This window comes from Chanodichthys erythropterus, chromosome 13 (assembly GCF_024489055.1).
Source record: "Chanodichthys erythropterus isolate Z2021 chromosome 13, ASM2448905v1, whole genome shotgun sequence".
NCBI lineage: Eukaryota > Metazoa > Chordata > Actinopteri > Cypriniformes > Xenocyprididae > Chanodichthys > Chanodichthys erythropterus.
This window is the reverse complement of record NC_090233.1, coordinates 45,217,039-45,243,932: the sequence shown is the minus strand read 5'-3', so window position 1 is coordinate 45,243,932 and position 26,894 is coordinate 45,217,039. Positions and strand designations below refer to the sequence as shown.

At 38.0% G+C, this 26,894-nt stretch overlaps 1 protein-coding gene across 1 annotated transcript in view; it reads right to left on the bottom strand.

The window, feature by feature from the left end:
* Positions 1–26,894, bottom strand: part of adgrv1 (adhesion G protein-coupled receptor V1) — a 160,220-nt gene that overhangs the window by 78,419 nt on the left and 54,907 nt on the right. Inside the window, exons 30-67 of the mRNA XM_067406079.1 lie at positions 25,910–26,125; positions 25,554–25,798; positions 25,300–25,481; positions 23,080–23,888; positions 22,403–22,612; positions 21,354–21,484; positions 21,120–21,219; positions 20,800–20,979; positions 20,560–20,723; positions 18,950–19,037; positions 18,234–18,312; positions 17,955–18,093; positions 17,719–17,860; positions 17,367–17,632; positions 16,887–17,062; positions 16,665–16,792; positions 16,418–16,587; positions 15,906–16,052; positions 15,164–15,244; positions 14,796–15,060; positions 14,522–14,644; positions 13,374–13,596; positions 13,032–13,236; positions 12,174–12,320; positions 11,406–11,661; positions 10,865–11,067; positions 7,504–7,680; positions 7,158–7,340; positions 5,983–6,162; positions 5,243–5,407; positions 5,011–5,131; positions 4,790–4,913; positions 4,505–4,643; positions 3,546–3,731; positions 3,031–3,266; positions 2,773–2,921; positions 637–835; positions 302–521 (exon numbers count right to left, since the gene is read on the bottom strand). Coding sequence (XP_067262180.1) covers positions 302–521; positions 637–835; positions 2,773–2,921; positions 3,031–3,266; positions 3,546–3,731; positions 4,505–4,643; positions 4,790–4,913; positions 5,011–5,131; positions 5,243–5,407; positions 5,983–6,162; positions 7,158–7,340; positions 7,504–7,680; positions 10,865–11,067; positions 11,406–11,661; positions 12,174–12,320; positions 13,032–13,236; positions 13,374–13,596; positions 14,522–14,644; positions 14,796–15,060; positions 15,164–15,244; positions 15,906–16,052; positions 16,418–16,587; positions 16,665–16,792; positions 16,887–17,062; positions 17,367–17,632; positions 17,719–17,860; positions 17,955–18,093; positions 18,234–18,312; positions 18,950–19,037; positions 20,560–20,723; positions 20,800–20,979; positions 21,120–21,219; positions 21,354–21,484; positions 22,403–22,612; positions 23,080–23,888; positions 25,300–25,481; positions 25,554–25,798; positions 25,910–26,125 — 7,154 coding nt within the window. The remainder of the gene's footprint in view (positions 1–301; positions 522–636; positions 836–2,772; positions 2,922–3,030; positions 3,267–3,545; positions 3,732–4,504; positions 4,644–4,789; positions 4,914–5,010; positions 5,132–5,242; positions 5,408–5,982; positions 6,163–7,157; positions 7,341–7,503; positions 7,681–10,864; positions 11,068–11,405; positions 11,662–12,173; positions 12,321–13,031; positions 13,237–13,373; positions 13,597–14,521; positions 14,645–14,795; positions 15,061–15,163; positions 15,245–15,905; positions 16,053–16,417; positions 16,588–16,664; positions 16,793–16,886; positions 17,063–17,366; positions 17,633–17,718; positions 17,861–17,954; positions 18,094–18,233; positions 18,313–18,949; positions 19,038–20,559; positions 20,724–20,799; positions 20,980–21,119; positions 21,220–21,353; positions 21,485–22,402; positions 22,613–23,079; positions 23,889–25,299; positions 25,482–25,553; positions 25,799–25,909; positions 26,126–26,894) is intronic.

Below are 26,894 nucleotides of genomic sequence, written 5' to 3'. Positions count from 1 at the left end.
TCATTAAATTTAATTAAATTGCACTGTTTAACTCTTAAAAAATCTTTTGTCTGTGAAGGTTTTACACAAAAAAATCTACATTAAAGTAACACAAATTAACATAAAAAACATGTTCAGAGTATTGATCCACCAAAATATTCTACTATCCTCATTTACCACAATATAAATTACATACAAATCAATAGAAACAACCAGTTCAGGGTCTGTCTGTCCTTCAAGTGCTTCCCCGCATATAAAAAACAGATATTTTATGGATATGGCATCAGAAGTTTGAGGTCATCATAGTCTAGACGGGGCTCACCGTGGCATTTCCCAGCAGCCCGTCTGCTCTCTCTACAAACAGGGTCAGTCTGAGGGTACTGTTGGGGTTTGGAATGGTGATGGCGCTTTGGTTGATGAATCGTACCACACCATTTGGCGAGTCACTTTTGGCAATTGTAACTCGTGCAATTAGTTGAGCTCCAAGTATGGCACCTCCTGTGGCACCAGTGAGTTGCATCTCAAATATCTCATTAAATTCACTGTGGGAAGAAAAAAAAAAAAAAGTTCCCAAAACATACACTCATTGATAATACAATTTTTAACCAATCCAATGAAAGCACAAATACCAATGAAAGTTAATAACCCCATCCTTACCTCTCTGTGTCGTCCACGATGGAGACATTGATATATCTGATGGTTTGGCCATGCTGAAAGGTGATGGAGCCATTGAGCAGAATGTAATCTGAATCAGGTTGAGCGGTCAAACCTTTGGAGATAAACTCTGCTGTGACCTGGCCATAGGATCCAATACGCCTCAGTACAGGGATGGACAGAATTCCTACATCTTCCTCAACTGTGACAATTGGAAACAATTGGAAAGACTGACAACAAATATTTGTGTGTATCATACACATTTGCATACCAGTGTAATTTGATATTATTTATATACTATTACAGTATTCATTAATTCATTTTAATTTTGGCTAAATTATTATTATTTTTTTTAAAGGTTAAAGTTTTGTCATTAGGTGTTCAAGCACATAGCACTGAAACCTTACTGTAATTGTTAAAAATTCCAAGGATAAGCAGTCTCCAACAAAAGTGATCTTGAAAACTTTGAGGGATGTATCCACACCGTCTACAACGTCAACAAGGCTCGCCCCAATCAGCCTAATGGTGGCGCTACAGCGGTCAAAAGTATGTAATGGTTCATAACTCCTAAAGCCCGGCACACATTTAACGACTAGCTAAAACATTCTAAGACTGAACTCAACACACAGCGATTTGTTTCCTGTGACTGAAGCAGATTTAAATACTTTCACACAAGATTTGAACACCGACTGTAAACGCAGACTGAACGCAACTGATTCTGACTGGACGCGTTTGAGAGCAATCAGTCATAAGTATCAATTTACATTCATAATCGGCCTTACAATCGTTAAGTGTGTCCTCGGCTTAAACTGCTCGTCGATTCTTGCAGACTCAAGTGTCATATATCGTTGGAATCCCTGGGTCAAGAAGAACAAGATACATGTCTCAGATTTGATTGTCACCCTGGTGAAATTTTTGGGTAATTTTTTGAGAAACCTACTTTTACGAACAAGCCCTAGGTTTTTTGAATTTGAATTCACACCTGCAACGGGATTCCAAAACGTTCAAAGTGGGCATGGCCACTTTTACTAAAATGGCTATCCCTCTTGAACAGAATGAGATAATTCTGTACACCTATGTATGGGCTCAGTCTGTGGTCGCGAGAATAAGGACGCAGCGACTAGCCACTTGATGCTATATAATGAAAAAAAAAACAAACAAACATGAAAATGGCTATAGCTACGCAACAGTTAGTCCGATGGACTTGAAAAATGGCATGTGGTGTCTTTGTCCAAGTTGCCGCAATTGTATATGAGGACATTCACATATCTCAAAAAACACGGCCAGCGTCGACCAATAAATTTAGAGCGGCTGTTAGACAAGGTTAAAGGAGGCCGATCGGAACAAAACTCGCTGGATCTGTTTGACTCATGGCCCTAGAGGTCTGTGAGAAATTCGAAACAAATTGGCAACTTTGCATCTAGGCCGCTGTCAATTGAATCGTTTTTTTAAATATTGGAGATTATTTCAAAAACTTACTTTCACAAACTAATCCTAGGTTTTTGGCTCAACCTCGATAACTGTTAAAAAGCTTTAAAACATTTCCATAGTAAATTGCCTGTTTTGGCTGTAAATGGTCCATGATCTAGGAGGTTACAGACTTGCTAAATAAAACATAATACCTTTTTATGTACATGCTTAAAGGCCTTAAAGAGCTTGAACTTTGTTAATTGCTGCTCACAGATTTTTTTTATAAATATTTCTATTTTGCTTTAATTTATATAATTTATAGTATATGTTTAGTTAACAATAACAACACTAGCACATACACATCAATATGTATTGTAATTAAGATTATTTAAAGGTGTAACATAATTCTTTAGATGTTAAAATCATTTTAAAATGAAGAGACAATTTTAAAGTAAACTATTTAGCAAAATAAACATCTGTCTTTCATACTGTACTCGAAAGTGATGCCTAAATTCACTTGTAACATTAAAAACTATTAATTTTATTTATTATTATTATTTTTTTAATTATTATTAATGATTTAATATTGGCCATTTATCGTTAATGTCCATATCATGAAAATAATGGCCAGAAGTTTACCTGTAAATTTATAAGCACATCAATAAAAAAGGTAATTAAAAAAAAAAATCACAAAACAGCTTAAAAAAAGAGAGACAGGAATAAAAGTACCAGTGATGTTGACATATTTGGGGTCAAACTCCAGAATCCCCTCAGCGTTGTCATTTTTCTGGATAATCACCATGAGGGAGGACAGATTGGCAATAGCTGGAGGCTGGTCAATCTGTAGGCCATACTCTCTCACTGTAAAATCCATTGAACTGAAAATAAGAGGAAAGAAATAGATTTTCAGCATACATAAAAGTATATAGCTAGTACTATTCCAAGCTACTGCATGATTTGGGTTTCACATAGCAGGCTGAACTCTACCTGGCATTTAGTAGCTCTACTAGAGTAATGTTGAGGAAAAACTCCTCTGGTCCTTCTGGAAGGTCATCATCAAGTATAGTCAGTGTGATGACCTTTGAACTCTCCCCAGGCCTGAATAGCAGCCTGCCAGAGGACTGTCCAAAATCTTGTCCGCTGATTGCAGTTCTGCCTTCCGTGTGGTAACTAACCCACACACTGTCAAACAGACCCATTGAACGAACAATGGTCACATTTACCTGGTAAAAGACAAGACACTGTTGGAGAAACTACCTTTTTGTATGGCTTCCCAGATATCTTAATTACCTTTGAACTGCTCAATAAGCACTAAAAACATGAGTCTTTCATAAAGAAAACTTTCCAGTGTTTTTTGGATCAATGGTTGCTAGGCTATTGCTTTATGGAAGTTTAAAAACATTTTCAATGACTTTCCCAGTCAAGGGGAACAGGCAGGAGCACATAGTCCCCTGATTGTGGTTTGTATCTCAGCAGTGGTAATGTCATGTAAGGGGTCTCACAGCTCTGTCCTCCTCAGTGGCACGCAAAGAGGCTTGAGAGAAGGAGAAGAGCCCATGGGGAAGGTCACTGGCAGCCATGGTGATGGTGGCAAGCTGTCTGTCAGGGTTAATTTCTGAGCCCGGGGTTAGAGAGCTCAGTCTTAGCTGATATACACGTCTTTCTTCCGGGATCTCATCATCTAGTGCCTATAGAAACAGGAAATAGGAATCAATTTTACTTTGAGTGTCAAGATGGTTTACATTTTTACAGTTTACAGGGGAAATGTTAAGCTCACTCAAGACAGGGAACCAGGGGGATATGCTGCACTTAAAATATACTTTAAAATTAATATGTAATTGTATTCTGACATGTCTGGAGGTTATTTAAATATCAAGACTGAACAAAGTGGCCCCAGTAGTGTATCTATACTACTGTTCAAAGGTAAGTGTCAGTTAATTTTATTTTTTTTAAAGAAATTAGTACTTTTATTCAACAAGGATGCATTAAATAGATCAAACGTGTCAGTGAAGATGTTTGTAATGTTACAAAAGATTTATATTTCATAAAAATGTTTTTTTTTTTTTGTTCTATTCAAAGAATCCTGAAAAAAAAAAAAAACGAAAAAAAAAAAAAAAAAAAAAAAAATTTTCCACAAAAAAATGTTTTCAACATTGATAATAATAACACATTTCTTGAGCACCAAATAAGCATATTAGAATGATTTCTGAAGTGACAGTGAAGACTGGAATAATGATGCTGAAAATTCAGCTTGGCTTAAATGAATGTTATTTTAAAATATATTAACATAAAAAACAGTTATTTTAAATGGCAGTAATGTTTCACAATATTACTGTTTACATTGCATTTTTGTTCAAATAAATACAGCATTGATGAGCATAAAAGACTTCTTTCAAAAACATAAAAAATCTTCCTGGCCACAAACTTTTGAATGGTAGTGTATATTACTCAGCAGTTTTACCTTCAGTTGAATTGTAGCAGCAGATTGGCGGTCTTTCATAATAACTTTGCCAGAGGTCTTCTCAAACTCTGTATCTGCAGCTGCGCTGATGTTCCAGAAGACCTCAATCTCACCAAAGATGCCTGGACCTCTTACAAGACTGCAATTGATAGGGCACAATCTGTCTTCAGATGGGGTGTTTGGAAAATCTGTTTTGCTATTTTTGTTTGCCATTTCTGTTTAGTCACACTAATAATGCATAAATTAAATAACCAGTAACCTCTTTTGGTTGGAGAAGAATTTTACCTGACCAGAGCTGTTCCATTGTAAATGTCTCTTGGTTCACCAATTAGTATGTTCCTGCTGGAATCAGCTATTCCTACAGTTCCCAGGGCACCCACATCAGCTTGAATAACAACTATAGCAACACCTGATGGAAAGAAAAGCAAGTAAATTATGACTTTGAACACTACCTGTCAAAAATTTAGACATGATATATACTTGATAATGGTAATATATTGTCAAACCTCTAACTGGATCAATTACTGGCTCATTCTTTGGAGAAAGAAGCTGGATGGTGAATCTCTCCTCTCCTTCCAGGACGGCATCAGCCAAAGCCTGAATCACCAGAGTCTTCTTTGACTCAGTCTAATGATAAAACCATTTAACAACTGTGAGTATCTCACCGTGGCACAAGTAAAAGTGCTGTTTAATTAATTAAAGGCAATACTCATATTCATATTTACCAGCCATACCTACCCCATTAAAAGTGAAAGTTCCATTGTAAGGGCTTAGGTCATTTCTGCCCTCTTCCTGCAGAAGCCAGATCAAATGCACCACTCCCTCGCCTCCTGAGCTACGCACAACAGCCAGTGTAGCTATGGAAGCAGGGTCATTTAGGAACTGAGGCTCAGACACAGAGACCTGAGAAAAGATAAAAATCTTTTCAATCAAGATGATTATGACATTGATAAAAAAAGGAACAAAAGTATCCAAGCAAATTATTATTCTGTCAGTAGTGACAATAGAGAAGTTAAACTACACTGTGTGCAGAATTATTAGGCAATTTGATTTTCTGATCATTTTTTTTTTTTCCAAGCACATTTTACCAATTCCAATCCAATTGGTAAATTGTATATCACTTATAAATGATTAAAAACAATATTCATGTCATGATGTGGATTGGAATTGGTAAAATGTGCTTGAAAAAAAAATATGATCAGAAAATCTAATTGCCTAATAATTCTGCACACAGTGTAAGTACAAGGTTACATCTTATTAAACAAAGAATAACCTACTTTATATACATATAAATTATTATATACATATATTATATAGTATAAAATTTACTTTGCAGTTATTACAGTAATACCCCAGGGATTCAGAGAGCATTTCAGAAAAAAATATAATTATAATATGTAAGTTCATGCAAATATCATGACAAAGACAAAAAATGTTAATGTTGGACTAATATTCATAGATATTATTAGTAAATTTACCATTAGCTCCTCAAACCCAAACCGACCAAAAGGTGAATCATTGGCCGGGATGCTGACTACCACAGACGTCTCGTCCCCCAACCTGGCACCTCCGATGACTCGAACCAGTTTGACCATAAATGTCTCTGTGGACTCCACAACTGTGTCATCAATAATGGTGATCTCAATATAAGCCACTGTCTGGAAAATAAACAAAGGTTCACATTATAATGACAATCATTCTTAATCTATATTTCATATCCACAGTCAACATAATTTGCTGAAACGGCTAATTCAAAATATCTAGTTACATAAAAGTAAAATTGTAAAAGTTTTACTGTCACATTAGTTCCAGTAGCCTTTTCTGGTACATTAAACCCTATCGTTAGGGGGTGCTCTATAGTCATAAGCCACTAGTCAGCCCTGGGGAAGAGAGGAAGCATAAGGTAGGAAGTGACACGTTCTCTACAGGGGGTGCTTCAAGGAATGAAAATGAGGATGAAAATTGAAGGAAAGCTTATTTGTAATTTGGAATATTCTTGATCACTCAAAAAACTGCCTAAGACTTCCTAGCTCATCCAGATAGCAAAATTCTCTGTTTTTACCGTTATTTCTATTCCTTATGTTTTATTTTTATTCTTCTTCTTTATGTAAAGCACTTTGAATTAACATTGTGTATGAAATGTGCTATACAAACAAAGTTGCCTTGCCTTGCCTCAAGCATCACTTCAAAACGTCAGCTACGCTCAAGGGATCTGCTCTTATGTTCATAATAAATATTAATAAAGCAAGATGCCCTGTTGGCATATTTGAGATGTACGGTTTATTTACCCCACAAAGGCAAAACATGAATTGAAATTATTGTTACATGTAAAGGGTGATGAGAATTTGTACGCGTCAGGTTTTTTTTTACAAGAAAGACTTCTGCATGGGATACACCTGGGCATCCTCGCTCAAAGCTCCTGTTGAAGCTTCCTCACTCCTCATTCCTTACCTCCTTGCGGTGCAATTTATTTTGAGATGTCCTTTGAGATGGCTAACTTTGAAGAGGGTCACAGGCTGGAGAACAGAGGTATGAGGAACCGAGGAAGCATCCATTTGAGAATTGAGAAGCACCCATGGAGGAGCTTTCTACCTAATGTTTCTTCTCTTCCCCTCTTTAGTCAATAAAAAAATTCACTTATGTTAATCTTTACCTGTCCCTCTTGAAATGTGAGGTTTCCAGAGGATGGACCAAAGTCCTCAGTGCTGGCTGTGACTGCTTGTGCCTCCCAGTATAGCACCAGTCTACCAAATCTACCGGCCATTCGCATGACGGCCAGGCGAAAGACATTTCCAGGTGATGGTACCTCAAATGCCAGCACTGCCCCAGAGACATCCTAAAGGACAAGGGATTGTAGAAATATGTTTGTTTTTCATTATTAATAAAGACTAAATGAATAATAAACAAATAATAAATCGCAATACAGTAAATGTTGTATAAAAAGCCAATAAAATTAGTATAAAAAATATATAATTAGAAAAAAATCACTTTAAACCAACTTTTGAGACATTGAAACTGAGAACTCCTCTTGGGTCATCGTTCTCTTGAATGGTGACCTCGGCTATCTCCAAACCAGGTCTTTTCACACTGGGCTGTCCTGCTCCTGTGTCTCCACCCAAGAGTTCAACTCTGGTGATGTTTACAAGGAATGTCTCAGCCAGTTCAGGAATATCATCCTAAGAGCAAACATACATATACCATCCAGGGATTAATAAAGTCATTTTCTATCCTATACTATCTACATGTCTACATGCAAGTCACATACATCACATAGTTAAACCCCTAAGACATCATATGCATGCCAACATCAGAGATCATTTCTCCAAGATTCTAAACAGCTTCTGTACAATTAATTTCTAACAACATGCTGATTTATGTCAGTAGTATTTCAGCCCAAACAAATCCAACATGTGGTTTTTGAGGCTGAACAACAGGCAAAAATATCTAACGACAACTGCAATTTGCAGAGCATGAGCTATTCCAGGAGCAAACAGAAAAAAAAAATGTGGGGGTTTTGTGGTGATGATAGTAACTGGCTGTTGGCTTGTGCTCTAGGCAGTAGGAGGTCAGTCTGTCTCCTCGTCAGCTTCAACACAGTGTGTCCTCAGGCTGAGTGACCTGAGGCTAACTGTGAGGCTTAAGGGGAAGTGAAGGTGGTGATTTTTTTTTTTTTTTCATGGTTTTGAAAGAAGTCTCATGTTCACCAAGGCTGCAATTATTTAATCATAAATACAGCAAAAACAGTAATATGGTGTAATATTAATACGATTTAAAATAACTTTTTAAATAATGATTTCAACTGCTGTCTATTCTAATATATTTTGAAATGTAATTTATTTCTGTAATGGGAAAGCTGAATATTCAGCAGCCATAAATTCATAAATTATTCTAATATGCTGATATATATTTGCTGATTTGTTCCCTTCTCAGGAAACCGGGTTACATACGTAAACCTTAAGACGTTCCCTTTCGAGGGAACTCAATGCATTATAGTGTTGATGCTATGGGAATGTTAATACTCACTAGGCTATACTGAAAAATGCCTGCACTAAAGCTGTGATTAGAAACCTCCAGCAAACCAAACATGCAACACAACCCGAGGATCTAAGTCCAGGGTTGACTTTTCAGTTTGCTTAGGTGCTTACTAAGAGACCATTTGTCAGAGCTTTCAGTATCTAGAGGAGTGAACACTCACCTCAGCTCAATGCCACTGTCCCTAATAGAGCTTCTAGAGTCCTTGGGAGCAGAACTAGAAAGGGAAGCTGTAAATAGCCTCAACCATGTTGAGCTTACATCTTCCAACTGGAAGAGAGAAATAGACCAATGAGTGGGACGCCTGTGGCGATCGACCACTACTGTTTCGCATTCACATTCCTCAGCATCATAAGAGTTCCTAGAAAGTAACCCAAGAGGGGTATGCACCTTAATCTCTAGTTAATAAATAAGGGGAGGGTGACAGGTGGGACACATAGAGATACAGTCCATCTCCTCTACGCTGTCAGTTGTTGACGCTGATCCTCCTCAGAAGGAGGATAGTAAAAATCTCTACAGATAATCTCTTCCTCATACTAGGGAGTGGGAGGCCTACAGCAACTTGACCACTACAACCAAGCCACTATTCCTTGGAACTCCAGGGACCGAGGTGACCCTCTGACTACACTCATACTCTAAACAGGATGAGCTGACTTTATCTGAAAGAATCTTACTGCCAATTCACAGGGAAGGCACATTTCCTCGCTTCTACTTCTGATTACATAAACTGGAGGAAGCCACAGAGACAGTGGGTCACATATAATAAACCTAGTTCAATTACCCCCTTTAAAGTTCTTAGCCCTAGGCTGATGGTTGTTACTTGCTACTTATTTTCCTCCAGAGGGCTCTCGAGGAAAAAGGCTGGAGGGGACAACAGATAAAAAAGTTGAATGCTAATAGTGATACAGTCCACTTTGTACTCTGCCCCTTCCTTTCAGTTCTTTAGGGAAGCAGGTTGATATACCTCTAGTCTCCATATGATAACGAACTGGATTGGGGGACAGAGAAGTGGGATGCAAATGGAAATACAATCCATCTTCTGCTCTGTCAATGCTGTCCATATCCCCTGCATCAGGGAAGAGTGTTCACATCATCTCCAAATGAATTATGAATTATGAAAGATGTATTTAACAAATGGCATTTCCCTAGAGAATTGAACAGACATTGTTTATGTCTATTTTTTAGTCTCCAAGCCTTCTCAAGCTGAAGAGGGTGATTAACTCACAAGTCACAACAATGCGGCACCGACCCATTCGTTAATCTGCCACTTGACTTCTTCATAGGAAAGTGCATGCTCAAACTGATCTAATGTGAGGCCAAAACCATCTCCAGCTCTCAGCTGTAGAGGGGGCTTCGGGCAAGGGAGCGTTCTGCTCTATCTCTGCTCAACTAGCCACTTTTTTGCCTCTTCATGCATCTCCAGGAGTCCTTGTCCAACACTCACTACCCCTCTGGGATGCACCATGTGCATCTGAACACTAGGTAAAACAGGCAAGACAGTGGATCACAATCAGCAATTTGTGACCACCTCAATTATCTCAAAGCCTTGTTTACCCCTTCTCTCTTTCTCCTTTTTTTCCTCAGGCTTGCTCGCTCCCCTACCAGGGGAGACTTAATGCAGGACCTCACAGTTTCGGGTCCTCAGACCTGAAAGCTGAAACGACCTCTCTGTTAAGGCCTCGTCCAGGCATGCTGCCTCGATCCCCGACTCATTGAAGGGGGAGCGAAGGCTGCCACACTTGCTTTCTGACCCTCCTGCCAGGAACTAGTCCCTGACAGTGGGTCAGAGGACAATTCCAGGACAATCCTTCGCCCTGATCCAGGTCCTTAAGATGGTCCTTGTATATCTGGAACACCGCCATGGTGTGCAGGGCTGCATATACCTTGCCCAATCAGAGCAATTCAATTCAAGTACATTCAGTGCCCTTGAAAGGAAACTGTGAAAAATGTTTTTTAGCATTATTTGATGAAAGTTTAAAAGAACTGCATTCATTTGAAACAGAAATCTAGAAATGCATCTTTGTTAATTAAAGTATTAATTATTTCTTTTTTTTTTTAAAGTCAAATTAAAATATTTGAAATATTCACAGCATTTATGAGTAGTCATTTATTCAGTTTTTATGTTTGGCTTCTAACAGCATGATAAATATGTAGCCACAAATGTAAATAGTCAGTAAAGTAAGTAATTAAGGTTTAAACCTACAACTTTTAAATTATCAGACCAGATTTCCAACCACTATACCACAGCATCCCTATGCTTAGGTATCATTTTATCATTCTGAGGGTCTTTGTTATTATATGGCATCCCAGTGAAGTTGTGGGACTTACCGGCAGGATGGTAATGGACACCAAAACAACAGTAGCATTCTCCATCATGACGACTGTGGCCTCTTTGGCTACATAGTCATTCCCCTCACTAGCCTGATTGACAGGTGGCAGGTGAAGGGCTGCTTTGGTGGTGTAATAGACTAATACATCCCTTGATGCTCCTTGATCTCTCACAATACTTAGTGTAATATTGCTTGGGCTCTCTGAAGTGAAAGGAATAAAAAGAGAGAGAGAAAAAAAAAATACATCAGTGTTTTTCAAGAGCAAATATTTTATATTTTCATATTGTAATGAATGGGGCAATTATTTATAAAAACACTGACAAATGAATTCCTCTCCTGAATTCCTCTTAACTATTGTGTATGACTAGAAAATATGTACATATTCCTTCTCTGTAATTTGGATTACAGGAAATGTTGACTTAAACATTTTAGTGGTAAACCACAGCAATGTTAATTGGCTATCTTAGCCATTCATACACAGTTCATTATATTATTGTGCAGAAGTTCAAATGAGACAAAGTTGAACACAAATTAATTACTTTGAGGTTCTGGCATGATGAAGTACTGGGAATCCAGATGCCAGCCAATCACTCCATAGGGTGAACCATTGGCTTTAATGGTAAGGTTTGCTTGGGCTCGCTGATGGTCAATCATGGCTCCTCTAGATGGATCAGTTATTCCAATTGTTGTGACTTTGGTCAGGACAATGGTGACTTTTTCTGCTAACTCTGGAATGTCATCAGCTAATACATTCAGTGATATGGTAGCAACAGCCTGGCTCTCAGAAAATGTCACCTACATGGAGAACAGATGAAGAGGGTGTAATTCTTTGTGCTTTACTGTATGTTTATTTTTTGACATTTAACAAGCCATAACTGAAAAACTGATAACTGTCGTTTTTACCCTTCTGGTCAAATATTGCGCTGCAAACATCAATAACAGCTTTAACTTGTCAATGCTGGCAAATGGCTAAGCAAGCTGTGCAATGATTTGAATGCATTACGTGGAGGTTCTTTGCCACCATTTTGTGCATTAAAATAGTTTAATGCACAGCTAGCCATGGATTATCCCTTACATAAGACTGCAAAATTGGTTCTTTAAATAGTAAATTGTTTTTAAAAATGGTTGCTTGCATATTTCAGTCAAGTATAACTGCTAAAAATGGCAGCTCATAGTTAGAGCTGTGATTTTAGACTAGAATGATAGTCTGCAGTTTACAATATACTATTTAAAATATGCAATTCAGTCAAATAGCATTACTAAAACAACTGAAAACAGACAATACATGGTATGCAAGCAGCTCTCACCACTCCCGAAGTGGGAAAAATGTCATCCAGACTACCATAGGTGCTCCAGTGTACTGTTAGTCTGCCAAACCTGCCTCTCCTCCTCTCGATGCTCAGAGAAACAGGGTTATCATCCTCCAGCTCATCCACCTCCCTCGTTAAAGAGTTCTATATACAAATATATGTTTATAAAATATATTATCAACTCTGTGCACAAATAGGTTCAGTAAATAAAATGTTCAATCTTTGAAAGATAACAGCTTTGTGAAATGGACACTACTTTACATTTAAAGTATTAAGAAAAGACACTTCAGGTAAAAACATAGTTTTTTTCATGCACTGGTCAATTTTGGGCTATTTGGCTTTTCATGTTGTTGTTTCAGAGTAGTAGAAAGGAAACATCCAAAATACACATTTGAATGTTTATTTTATTGCACTTTAACTATTCGTGTCTGTAGATTACAATTGCAATATAAATATGTATGGCAGTTTTCTCAAAATTAGTTTTTTTTTCTCCTGCACTGAGCCAAAAATTTCCAGTCCAGTTCAAAAGTTGCACTTACATACACCAAACTTCATCGTTTTATTCCTATAAATTCCAATGTTCAGATTTCTGATTTAAAAATGTATGTAAATGAATGCATATTTATTTAGATAATGCCTCATTTGCATTTTTAAACATACAGTACCATTTCAGAAAACTTGCAATATAAAAAAAAGATTTGCAATTCTTAATGTAATCAATCAGCTGGGGAAGTATGGTTATATCTATTAGTTACTTTTCACCTGGGGCGTCTTGCCTTGGCTATATTATTGAGGAGCACTTTGGGAGTTACATTTTCAGATAACAGCATCGGTAATATACTTTAATCTTGATACCTGTGCAAAGCCTACAATCCCATAAGCATCATCGTTTGCCAGAATGAACAAGGTCACTTGACCACCAAAGCCAATTTCTGCCCCTCCTTTGGGGTTCTTGAGGCTGACACGAAAATGTTCTTCTTCCTCAGGAACATCATCATCAATTATATTCACTGCTATGTCTAGCTCACGCACCCCAGGCTGAAAAAAAAGCTCTCCTGAACTGAGAATAAGAGAGGGAAATATCAATGAACATCGGTATTAGACAGAGCTAGAAAAAGATATACAGTATAACATAACAAAGAGGAATTTAAAACATTTTTCTTTGTTCCTATGATTTACTTAACAAAAGTCACATACTTGGGGATGAAGTCAGATTGATTGGACACTGAAGTCAGCTCATATATGACAGAGTTTGATTCTCCAGTGGCTATGATGAGACTCTTGGTAGAATTGAGAGATGGAACAGGAAGATACAGGAACTCTTGTGCAGACGGAGACTTGAGCACTTCAGCAAACTGCCTCAGATCTGACCTCCATGAGTGCAGGGCTGAACCATTTAGACCCGCAAGCAACAGGTGAGCTAAGAAACAAATAAGATTGTCAGTATCATTTCTCAATACTGATGGTTTTGCTGTGAGTGAAACTGTAAATGACTTGAAGCCTACTCACCAGATTTACTTGCAAGGCAAACAAATGATTAAATATATTAAAACGAGACAACATAAATCAAATATGCATTATGCAAATACACGTCAATTAAAAAGTTTGGGTATGTTTAATGTTTTAGAAAGAAGTCTCTTATGCTCACCAAGGCCGCATATACTTTATCAAAATATTACTATTTTTTACTGTATTTATGAAATATTATTGCAATTTAAAATTTAAAAACAGTTTTCTATTTTAACACTCTTTAAATGTAATTTATTCCTGTGATGGCAGTGCTGAGTTTTCAGCAGCCATTTTGCCAGTCTTAAGTGTCACATGATTATTCAGAAATAATTTGTATATGCTGATTTGGTGCTCAAGAAACAAACATAACCATTGTGCTGCTTAATCTTTTGTGGAAACCATGATACTTTTGTTCAGACCCTAAACGTATGAATGGTAGTGTGGATACAAGAAAAAAGATGCAAATATAATGTTACAAAATATTAATTTTGAATGCAACACATTTAATAATTGTAAGTCAAAAAGTTTTAAACATTAATGTTTGAACAGAGCTTACATTAAGTTTCAGTTTCAGTGATATAGTTGCAGAAGTTCGATACATAGGGTTAAGTGTTTAGAACAAACTCCTAACCAGACCCCAAACATGTTTGAGGAATATCAATACAATTCTGCCTTGCAAGCACTTTTATTATTACATGTAAATTAAAATACCAATACACTAAGCCATATAATTTTGGTAAATCTGAAATATGGGTAAAAGTATGCTTAATGTTAGTGGAAACACACTAAATGTGTTATTATTTAAACAGACTGCACTATATTGTCTGGCCACTCACATATTCCCGAAGGAGGGGTGAAGGGGAGGACTGAAAAGAGGCCGGGAAATGGGATGGACTGTGTCTGCTGAAAGAAGCTTTGCTGAGAACCCCACATAAACACTTCACATCTTGGGCTTAAACCTATTGGTGAATAATAAAGAAAATGTGAACATTATATACTGATACAGGAGAGGAAGACAAAAAAATGCTCATTTTCAAGATCACACAAACAGTATCAAAACATCATCAAATCGAAAGTGCTATAGTACTACAAACTGCATATGATTGTTACCTTCAGTAACGATGAGGAGAAACGTATCTCCACCCATCTGAAATGATTCCACTTGCTTGACTCGAGTATTGACTGCTAAGGGTTGAGGGTTTTGGAAACGTCCATTATTCCACTGGTAGATGAGACATGTCGATGATGTTCTGTTCCTGCACACGGCCAGGTGCTGTAGGTTGCTGCTGCCTCGCCTGAAGGGTACGGCTGTGGTGATGTCTTGTAACTCCAGATTTTGATGGAGGGAGAATGAGCCTCCAGTCCACACAAAGATCTTAGGACATAGAGGAAATAATCTTAATATTGTATTACTTTCAATTACTATGTTATGTATATTCCATGTAGTACTCCAAAATTCAATGTCAGTTTGAGTTTACCTCACTAGAAGCTATCAAATAATGCTGGAGCTCAGTGGAGAAATGTTTAACACTGAAACTGCTCACAGTAAGAGTCTGCTCCTACAGAAGGGGACAACATTGAACAATGTAGAAAAGCACCATATTAGACAATACAAATCTGACCATAGTGAGATAAACCAGTTTACAATTATCCCACAATTGACCCTTCGCCGGGAGTTTGATTGACAAGCGATCTAACCAATCATAACGCCGAATCCGCCATTTTGTCCGACAAAGCAGTCAGGAATTAGAAGATTTACCTCGGTGGACTTGAACTTGAAAAATGGTGTGTACTGATGTCATTCCACGTTTGAAACAACTTTCCTTCTCATGTTCATTGACGTTAATTTGATGCTATAAATTAACTAGTAAGAAGAGATGATCGGTTCACGAGCCGCTTGAGCTGAGGCGCTACAGCAATCTGTCACGACACATTAAAGAGCCACAAAACTGTTTTTATTGAATTTCTTAAACAATTACACACTTTTTTTAAAGCTGAGACTTTGTTTAATATCATAAGTAACCTGCTCTGTCTTGTCTGTCGACGTGTTGTCAGTGTCCTCTTTGCTCCGTGTTGTATTTTTCACTGCGTGTGGTATGACAGATTCATGGCTTGTCGGACAAAGCAACAGTAACTAAGGGGGGCGGGTCTTTCCGAAGGGTCAATTGCAGCTATTGTTGATAGCAACTAAGGAATAGATAAAATCGGCAGCATACTCACTTGAGTAAGGTTGAGGTCAGCCTGAAGGCGAAATAAACTGATTTTGGCAGTTAATGACACAGTGCTGTTTGCATGGGAAACTGCCACATAGCTGGAGCCATTTACTGTAAAACTCACACAAGAACTGGGATTCTGGATGCTGACAAACTATGAGAAAAAGAGTTAGAAAGAGAGAAAAGGAATAAAGAAGTAAAAGTGAAAAATAGAAATAAAAATAAATAAATAATAAGAAATACTTGTTAAGATAAAAATAACTTAACAAAAAAAAAAAAAAAAAAAAAAAAAAACTATTATTTTATTAATTAAAATAATATGTGAATACAACTTTGTTACAATTTTGCTGTAAGCAATCATCAAAATGCATTGAATGATGTTCCTTCTACCAAAAGCAATACTCGAGGTGGGCTGGTATGCACTGGCACAACTATGTTTCCCCCCCAAAGGGGAACACCACCCCCCAAGCACTGACCAAAACTACAAGTATTGAGCTTTTAAATTAATTCAAAACATACCTCCACAGGCACTAAAATGCCTTGCCAGTTGTAGAGCACAGCCTGGTTCTGAGCTGGACCTCTGAGCAGCCTCAGAACCAGAGCAGAGTCTTCACTGGGCACTGCACACCAGACTGACGCCAAGCTGTCTCTGATAGACTGATACACAGCCAGCATTGGCTGCTCTCCCCCTACAAATACATTAAATAATCTTTGGTTAAACAATTTGTGAGTCCACTGAATTAAACTTACTAGTGCAATTTCTTACTCATTCCAAATGCTGTTCCTGACCGCGTCTCCCATTCCACACTGACAGCTGACTCCAGCCCATTACTGCGAGATATAGTCAGGTACACTGTACCGGTACGCTCCTCCACTGTCATGGTGTCCAGAGTCCTGGAGAACACACACATACAGTTAAAGAAGGAGTTGTGGGTCTGTGTGTGGAAACAAAAGCTTGACATCTGTTTAGAGCGGACTGTGAATGTACCTATTAAATGATGGTGATATTCTGAACAGCCCTAGAGGAGCCTGGTTCTGCAATACGGTGATATAAGTCTGCAGTGAATCTCCCAGCCGAGCACCTCCAGTTGGGTTGGACAGAGTCACTGTGAATGTCTCATTCATCTCTGGTTCTGCATCCAGAACAGCCCAGATCTCTACTGTCTAGAAAACAAAAATGCTACTACTGAGAGCCTCCTCTTTGAAAAACCACTGGTTCCTTATGTATTTTCTAAACTTGTGCTGTAATATGCGTTATAATATATGCTTAGTTAACTATTACACAAATTAGTAGAATTTAAAAATCTAAAGCCCCCATGCTATCAAAATTACAGTTTCATTTTTTTTTTTTTTAATGACATAAAAAATAATTAAGTAAAAAAAAGTCCCATAAAACTTTAATAAGAAACTTAAAATAAAAAAGAAATCTAAATACTTTGGTCAACTGGTCAATAAGAGCTTCATATACCTTGAATCTGACTCCATCCTCAAGCACAACAAATCCAGAGGAAGGTGTGAGATCATCAGTGTACAGGGATCCATTGGCATCAGTGATGGTGAACTGGACCGTTACTGTGCCAAATGTGCCCTGAGGAGGGTCTCGTATGATGTAGAGGGTGGCCACACTCTCCCCCAGACCTGACATAGAGGTTGGCTCCCTTAACAGGAAGTGCTCACTGTTATTGAAGGATATGATTCCATGACCATCATCATTTGCCAGAATAGTCACGGTAGCTATGGAAACACATGAGATAGAGATTACACGGTACTGTAAGGTCATGGAAAGTCATGAATGTTTAGTGTCTCCCAGCATAACAGACCTGTAGTGTTCTCTCCCAGTTCCAGCCCTGCCGACGGGTTTGTTAGAATTAACTGGAATGTCTCATCGCCTTCAGGAATGGCATCATCTAAAATCTGGACTTCGATAAACTTGTGCCGTTCTCCATCCACAAAGTGGATCATCTGTGCAATTTACAGTACGTGCTCAATAACTATAAACAACAAAGGCTGAATAGTGAATGCTATTCAGAAACAAGAAAGAATGTTTGTGACTTACTGATGGAGTGGCATTGAAATCCAGACCCAACTGAGCCTCTAGATTCTGGGCATAAAAGAACAGGGACACATTTCCATACGTCCCGGCATCACGGTAGGCCACCAGATTTAACACACCAATCGTCTCATTTACCACATAGCTGAAGAAAAAGAAATGCACACATTACTGAAACATTATTTACATGAAAAATATGTATTATGTATGTTTTTAACTTTAATACCTCTCTGAGAGATACCATAGTTCACAATGGTTGAAAAAAGGTTAAAGGGAAGTTCATACTCTATGTTTTGCCAGCCAATGATCCCTTTGATTCCATCATTAGCATTGATGCTGATCTCTGCTACAAGGCCTTCAGTATCTAGAAAGATAGGCATGAATGAATGAATGAACGAATGAATGAATGGATGGTCTGACTTTAAGGGATAGGATTAAGGGCAATGGCAGCATGATTTGGGTTTCTCAAAAAGCGCACATTCAGGAAAAGCACAAATCAAAACAAGGACATCTGTCACATTATTAATCGTCCTCTATTACTACACCAACAGTCATCTACCAATACGTTGTAAAAAATAAATAAATCTAATAGACATCTACCAAATACTCTACACAAATCACTGATTATAAGCGAGGAGAGTCGGCTGTCTTTGGGAATGATAGAGCTCAGACTACTGTGAGTTGTCAATTTATGTTGGATATATGTTGGTAGTTAAATATATAAAAATGCCAATGACAATAAGTAAAAAAAAATAAATAAAAAAAAATAAAAAACACTACAGCATATCAAGCACAGGTGTGGATATCCATTACCTTTCAATGTATAGTAAATCTCTAGAAAAGGATGTGAGACAAGATTGAAGTTCAAGATGAGAGTATAATTGAAAGAAGAACCTTAAACCTAATTAAATGTGGCACATTCAAAAAAGCAAAGAGAATAATTACAGAATATAAAACATTGTTTAATAGGCTCTGCATAATTATCTTCTTAATCATCTTACTTAGTTTAGGGGCAGTTGGAAGGGTGGTTATAAGGACAGCTGATGTTATATTGACTAAGAAAAACTCTTGCAGCTCAGGGATGTCATCCTGTTAAAGAAAAAACAAATGTTTCTTGATTAATTCAAACATGCTAAAACATGTTTTGGACTGATTTAGAATCTAAAAATAATTCTATATTTATTAACAATAAAATTAATTCTGTTCAAATGTAGCCACTAGACCCTTTCACACATTAAACCCGGTAATTTACTGTAAAATTACTGTGAGATTGACTTTTCTGATGAATACACAGATGTGCTATTCACACAAGCAACAGTGTTGTTGGTTTTTTTACTGGTTAGATACTATTCACACATTGAACTGAACTGAATCAACACTGACTCAAAGTGAATAACGGCACTATTGTCTTGAGCTACTTATAGCTAAACTGAACTAATTTCATAACTGATTAACAGTTATTGAACTGAACTGAATCAACACAACAGAATTAAATTCTGTTTGCATTGCACTGATTCTGTTTTAAAGCTGCTTTGAAACAATCTGTATTGTATAAAGCACTATATATATATAAAAAAAAAAAAAAAGATGACTTGACTTAAAGGCACAATATGTAGGATTTTTGCAGTAAAATATCCAAATAACACTAGGCCAGTGTTATACATTTCATGCAGTTGAGTACTTACAATATCCCAAATGTTTCCAACTATTTGTAAATCGTGAGAAAATCGAGATTTTAACCAAGGATACGGGACGTGTCCGGGAGTCGTCGGTGTTACCCTCAATTTACATGTTTTATTAGACAAGGGAACAACTGTTTGGTTACATTTATAGACAGAAAACGAATTATTGTTATATAGCTCAACACGTTTAGTCTTATTGTTTAAATCTAGTTTTCTTGATTTTTTGAGAGTACCATGCTTTTACCGTGCCTCAGAAAAAAACACTATTTTGTCAAGTAGCTAAGTAATACAGCATTTTCTCCATCATACAATGTTTTAAAAATAATTGCATGCCATTTATCAACACAAGCCACAGCATTCATTAATATGATATTCTAAAATCGATCTAGCTTACTGCAGCATGCAACAAATGTCTCACAGCAGCCGCCGAGCGAATGCACAGAGTAACGTTATAACAACTGAGTGACAAGGGGATGATCACACAGAATTTGTTTTTGCTCTTAACAACAAGGAATACGTCACAGTTACTATAGTATTGCAGTTACTATATTGTGCAATATTAACTGCAAAGCTGAAGTGCTGATGAATGGAAAAGAACAGTCAGATGTCTTTCTAGTGCATGTTTACAAATAAAATTAAAGAAACAGCGCTTACTGTAAACAGCTCTGACAGAGCTTTATGTTTGGCCCAAAGCAAACTTTTTACATCAGCACGTTCTGACCTCACATGTTCTCTTGTGGTAATCCTATTTGATGTTTATTTGATTTGTTCACGCATAGCAACACAATGTTACAACTTATAATAGAAAATTGCTGAACTGATTTACCGGTATTTATTAAATGGTCATGTTAACACATGATTTGTAAACGGTAATTTACCAGTAATTTAAATGTGTGAAAGGGGCTACTGATAAAACAGCAGCATCATACATCTTTGATGGTGATGGGGATGGACACAGATGTCTGTCCATCCTGCATGATCACAGAGCTGGAAACGTATCTGAAGTCCTGGTCTGGTTGGGCTAGAGCTCCCTCAGTCTGTCTGAGGTCCTGCAGAGAGCCTTGCACGGTCTCATAGCTTATATTTACAGCACCTGTTGGGGGAAGCAGAAATATTTACATCCCAATACTTCAGGATAAAAAACGTTTGATTTTTTTAGCGTAACTAACCTGATGCACCAAACTCTCTGTTTATGTAAATCCAGATGGTGGTGTCTTTCTCATCTGTGGTAATTTTTAAGGATGAGGGGGCGATGCTGAGCAAACCAAATGGCTCGTCACTAGCTTCCACGCTCACCACTGCTTCACGACCTTGAGCACTCAGAGCTGCCATCCCTGTCTTGGTAACCCCTGAGAGAATTATATATGATTATTATTTAATGAAAATAGAATAAAGGATAGAATAGAATAAGTACAACCTTAAGTGTAAAGTGTAAAGTATACATTAAATTTTCAAGGAACTCCTTCCTGTGTGAGTTTCTTAAAAATACCTTTGGTTTGTATATTTGACAGGATAACTCTGTACTCCTCTCTTTCTTCTGGTGTGGTATCCTCAAGTAGCTTTATCACTATAGTATTATTTAGCATTCCCTGAAACAGAAAATGAGGCAGAACATTAATAGAACAATGTCAATTGATTTCAATAGTAAACTAATTACATGGGCTTGATGGTTAAAAATAAATGTTCAAATGAACTGGTCAAACAGCATATTTTTCGACATTACCTCAGAGAAAAAGAGAGTTCCCTTGGTGTCTGCAAAAGTCATTGAGACTCGAGGGCCTTCAATTCTCCATTCCACTGTGACATTTCCAATAGCAGGAGCTGTTCTCTCCACCAGCAGAGACAAAATATCACCTGTTGAATACAATGAACATCTAACCTTAGCTATTAACCATTTTCTTGGTCTAATAAGGTGTTGATATTTTTTTTATTAGGTTCAATATAGCCTCAACAGACCTCACTCTAATGTAATGTGAAGGCAATATGTGATTAGTCCACTGGTTCGCAAACATTTTAGACCTTAACTGATATTTTAGAAGCTCATATTAGCCCGAGATGTGTGAGTATAAGACTTCCTCTTCCTTGCTGACTAGATTAACTACACTAGAGATGCAAAGACAACTGTATATAGGGGGATAGAATTCACGTGTCCTGTCATGCATGCATGATGACACCAAACCATTTCCCCCAATGTAGCAGCTGTTGCAGATCTCTCTTCACTCATCTCATCTCAGTACTATTACTAGTTACTATGGGGCACAAACTAATGCCTAATTATCCATTTACAACATGGTTCAAATGCCTCCACACCTGCACATACCACTAATAGAAGTTAAATAAATTATCTTACTCTTAAACCCACTTCTGTTTGAAGGGAAATTACATAAATAAATACATCATGATGACCTATGATCAATTCTGTTTTGCTTACCTACAGTGGATTAACTAAAGGGCTGTTCACACCAAATATACAAACTGTAAAGCTAATTATAACATTTTAATAATCATTCTAATTATACTACAGCTATAACTGTATCATTGCAAATACTTTCAGAATTCAGCTGATGAACGATTAAAAAAAACAAAAAAAAAACATTTACAGCTAATCAGAATCCATCTGACTTTAAAGAGCATTTAAAGCAGCAGACAACATACAATAACTGCAGCCTGATCTTATAATAAACAGAATGTTATTGTTCACTAGTGTGGATGCTAAATATAGTTATAATTCAAATTCTTGGTCTTAAATATTAGAAGTTAAAGAAAACTGACCCTCTCTGACGATGACTGATCGTGAGGCTGTGTGGAAACCCACAACCCCTGCTGCATTGTCATTGGCCAGGATGAGGATGGTGACGGTGTCCGAACTGGGAAGGATACGGCTACCACCCTCAGTACTCACTAACCCAATCTGTAAAGTCTCATTGTCTTCAGGTTCCATGTCATCCGTAATGAAAAACTCAAGGGTCTTCTTTACATCACCTTAAAGGAATATACAGGAGGTCATTCATCTACTGAAACATTGCTGAAATGAAGAATACACTTCAGTTAGGCTTTTCACACTTTTATTTATTTATATTTATATTTTATTTATTTAAATTATATTTATGTATTTATTTGATTGATATTTTCATTCATTCATTTAAATTTCCCCCCAAACTGTTGAGTGTAGTAATATACATGCATATATATGTAGAATTTGCCATTCACAGCCACAGACAAAAAACAAAACAAAAAAAAACTGTATTATCAACTCTTTTAATCCTTTAAAAAGATGAACACAAAGAAACACTAAGCACTAAGTATGACCAATGTGAAACAATGTCCTCTTTTTTAAAACTTTCAAGTGTGAAAAGACCATATGACAAAAGCACATATTGCTAAAGTAACTCTGCTGACTTGTCATAGCTAGTGTTTTCCATCAAAAACACAAAGTAAACAAGACTAACCCTCTGCAAAGATGAGGGTCTCCCCCGTCCCATTGAAGTCAGCATTGGGTGCGGCACTGCCACCAACATACTTCCACTCAACTGTAACCTGTCCCATACTGCCTCCTCTCCTCTCAATGACCAGCAGAACTGTAGTTCTGGGTTCCTCCCTCACTTCCAGATACAGCCCATCTTGAGTGGCATTGGGGTTAATGCTGTAGAGCAGAAATATTCCAAATGCATCTCCATTCATCCCTATAGTCACCAAAGCTACGTCCGGCTGCTGGATCATTGGCAAGTTCTTGGCAGTTGCGGTCATGTTGACCAAGCTAACCTTCAGGATTTTAATCATGAAACTCTCATCCACCTCTGGCAAAGAGTCAGTCAAAATGGGTACAGTGAGGTTAGCGACTCCCGATCTGTCCAGCATGGTTGCGGTCTGAGCCACCATGGTTATGTAGTCACTCCCAGCAACAGCCTGTGAGCTAAACAGCGAGGCGGCCGCTGTGGTGTTTTTTAAATAGGTGAAGGTTTGTGGGGAAGAACTCAACTGCCTGGCCCCAGATGTTACCCAGAAGCAACTCGCTCTGGGGGTGTTGATGTAGCTGAAAGCTTGGCAAGCTCTCTCTCTAAGGCAGAACGCTGCACAGAAATTCAAGATGTTTGTGTCTGTGGTGATGTTGATGGGTCTGCGGAGGGCATTAGATGGCGCTCCAGCCAATGAAGAATCATAGTAAACCAGGAAATCTCGGCCTTCCCTTTGAGCATTGCTTACAATATCAACCTCAGATGTGCTGTAAACAATCTCCAGCATGCCAAAAGTTCCACCACTGCAGTGAAAACACACACACACATAATGTACAGTCCAAAACAAAATTAGTTTAAAGGGTCATGAAACCCCAAAACACTTTTTTTGAGATGTAAACAGATATGTATAGGCTGCACATCATTGAAAACACTAAAAGGTACTCATTGATGTTATTCAGAAGTGGAAAACAGTTATTTTTGCATTTTTCAGAGCGATTTCTGTCTTCCTGTTTGAAAAGCTGAGTCGGAGCAATGTCACAAAATCTGACGTCATCGTGTACTTTCGAACATGCTGACGTAGATTCTCGACATAAATATTCATGAGATAAAGCTCATTCAATCCAATCACTGCACTGTAGTATGCATAAGATTATAATTGCAGTATTATGCATGAGGAAGTATCTCTTCTCTCGCCTCGGTCTGTTGTCATTGAGAGACATATTGTTGGTGTTCGTTTTCTCAGTGCCACAACACAATGTGTTTTCCTGCGATGCGACCAGAGCAGAGGTTTGTGTGCATGTGGATTGTTTTGCTGTAATCTCAAAGCACAAATGGAAAATATGTTCGCGTGAGATCGCATTACAGCAGATAATTCAAATGTCACAAAAGTGCGGCTCATTCTCCTCTGCCTGCTCTAGCTGCGTTCAAATATGCGAGCCGTAGGCTGTTTCCCTCAGCACAGCACGTGTGTTGTTTGTTTTTTGCTCGCGATGCGGTCAGAACTGGAGTTTGAATACGAACACATGAAAATACGATTGTAATTATGATATACACGCAGAGCGCGCATATGATCGGTTTCAGCGCGGAGCTCCGCGATGAGTTTAACAACACTAGCCACGTGGCACATAGCTCATACAGAATAAAGTATCCGTGTTTAAAGTTTTTATTTCACACATTCTCCTGCACCAAACATTAACCAGCATGGTGTAGTTATGCACACATATTTCATCAAGTCTTCTTTAAATGAATTATATGTGCAGACTGGACACTGATACAGTGGTGTAGCCTATCTGACGCGACGACACGATTATTCTAAAACACTGATTTTGAGACTGCAGTGCTCGTAAATGTAATCAAAGTAGCCTATTATCAGCCCTATTAAATATTCTTTCACATGTCTCCCTTGTGCTTGGGAGTTTGATGTCATTCTCTCCATGCTCATATATTAATATTCATTATTCTGTATAATGGGTGTGTTCTATGTCTGTGCTTCATTGGTTGTTCTCTCCCCTCTTCCCCCCTCTACACTCCCACTTTTCCAGAGCTTTACACGCCCGTTTTTACAGACTTTTTGAAACTCAGAGGTGTGAACGACCAGGGTAAAACAGGAGGTTTCATGACCCTTTAAAAACATGGAAAACAAAGGTAAACGACCAGGGTAAAACAGGGGGGTTTCATGACCCTTTAAAAACATGGAAAACAAAGGTACATTACCTTCTTCGAACTGTAATGTTAGCAATAGAGTACCCTTCCAGTGGCTCCTGGATGCGGTATACTGCTTGCTCAAAGTACACGGTTCCGTGAGGGTTGTCATTGGCAGGAACTATGATATCAACCTCTTTCTCAGGCCCAATGTTCCCACCATTGGTGGCACTTACAAGTTGAACCTTTATAACCTATATTAAACAGATACATTTAAGTAATACAGTTTTCATACAACCTTATGAAGCTTAAAAAACAAGACTTACCTCTTCAATTTCTGGCACATCATCAGCCAAAACCTCCACTTTCAGTGTCTTTAATGTTTCTCCAGGATCAAACTTGACCTCACCAGACAAAGGTCGGAGATCACCAGTGGCAGGTCTCCCATTGACTGTGGCTCTCCACTGGACAACAACTTCGCCCATGGTTCCAGCATTCCTTATTATGGGTAGGGAGACCTCAAATGCATTAACTGCTGGCTCCTCAACTGTGATGGGCGCAGCCTGAAAAACTAACAATCAAAAATATATTACATCTCTTCAATTATGTGTCACCACATTAGCAATAAGTACAATACTTTACTAAACATCCATTACAAGAATGCTATTCATAAGAAACTAACCAAAAGATCCAAATGGATCATCTGAGGGTAGGATGGTAATGATGGCCTGTGTGAGGTCCCCCAAGAGAGCGCCCCCGGTGGTCTGGTTGAGAAGCTCAATTCGGAAGGTCTCTTCCAGCTCAGGCATCACATCATTGATGATGAGGATGGGGACAGGCTTGCTACTCTCTCCCTCCAGCAACACCACATCAGAAGAGGCCACACTGTAGTCCTCACCTATATCACAATCACAAACATATGATATATAAATATTTATAAAACGGTTAGTTCCTGTCCTTGATTCTGATTGGTCAATAGCTGTGTTTTATTCACGATAAAACACAGCTACGACCGCTTCACCCAACACAACACCCTTAGCAACTGCTCTTAGCAATGTAAACTGTGTGTTCTCAATTGATATTGTTCATTGAAGCTTACTGTATTATGTAGAAGAGTATTGTGAGAAAGAGATCGATTGAGTGAGTTTATTACCTGCATTCAGATTTAGCATTTTCCTTCAGGTCAGTCCTAATAAAACATCTGTTTAAATGCCCAATGTATTATTTTGTCCTTTTAACAGTTAAGGGGTTTTCCCGTGACTGACAGCGCTAGTCAAAGCATTCGTCAGTTGCGTCTTGCTCCGTGTTCACAACAGTTCAGTCTTTTCAATGTAAAAGTCGCTACTGACTGACACACTCATAAAGACAGTCTTTGCCACCATCTAATGGCGTAATAATGTAACTTGTGTTGCTGTTCGCGGTCAGGGACAATTTTTTTCGGGCGCAAGGAAGGCTTTTGGTGAAAGTTTTAGAAATTCATGAAAGTTGCATTGATACATATTTTTTGGCTTATATTTGTTTTCTTTGGTAACCGTTTTAAAAAAGCAATAAGGTACTCGAGGCTAGTGCTGTATCATGAATAAGTCATGGCTGAAGGGCATTGTTAGGCACGAAGCAAAGTGGGAGGCTGTGACTTATTCACGATAAAGCACAGCCTCTCGCACCTT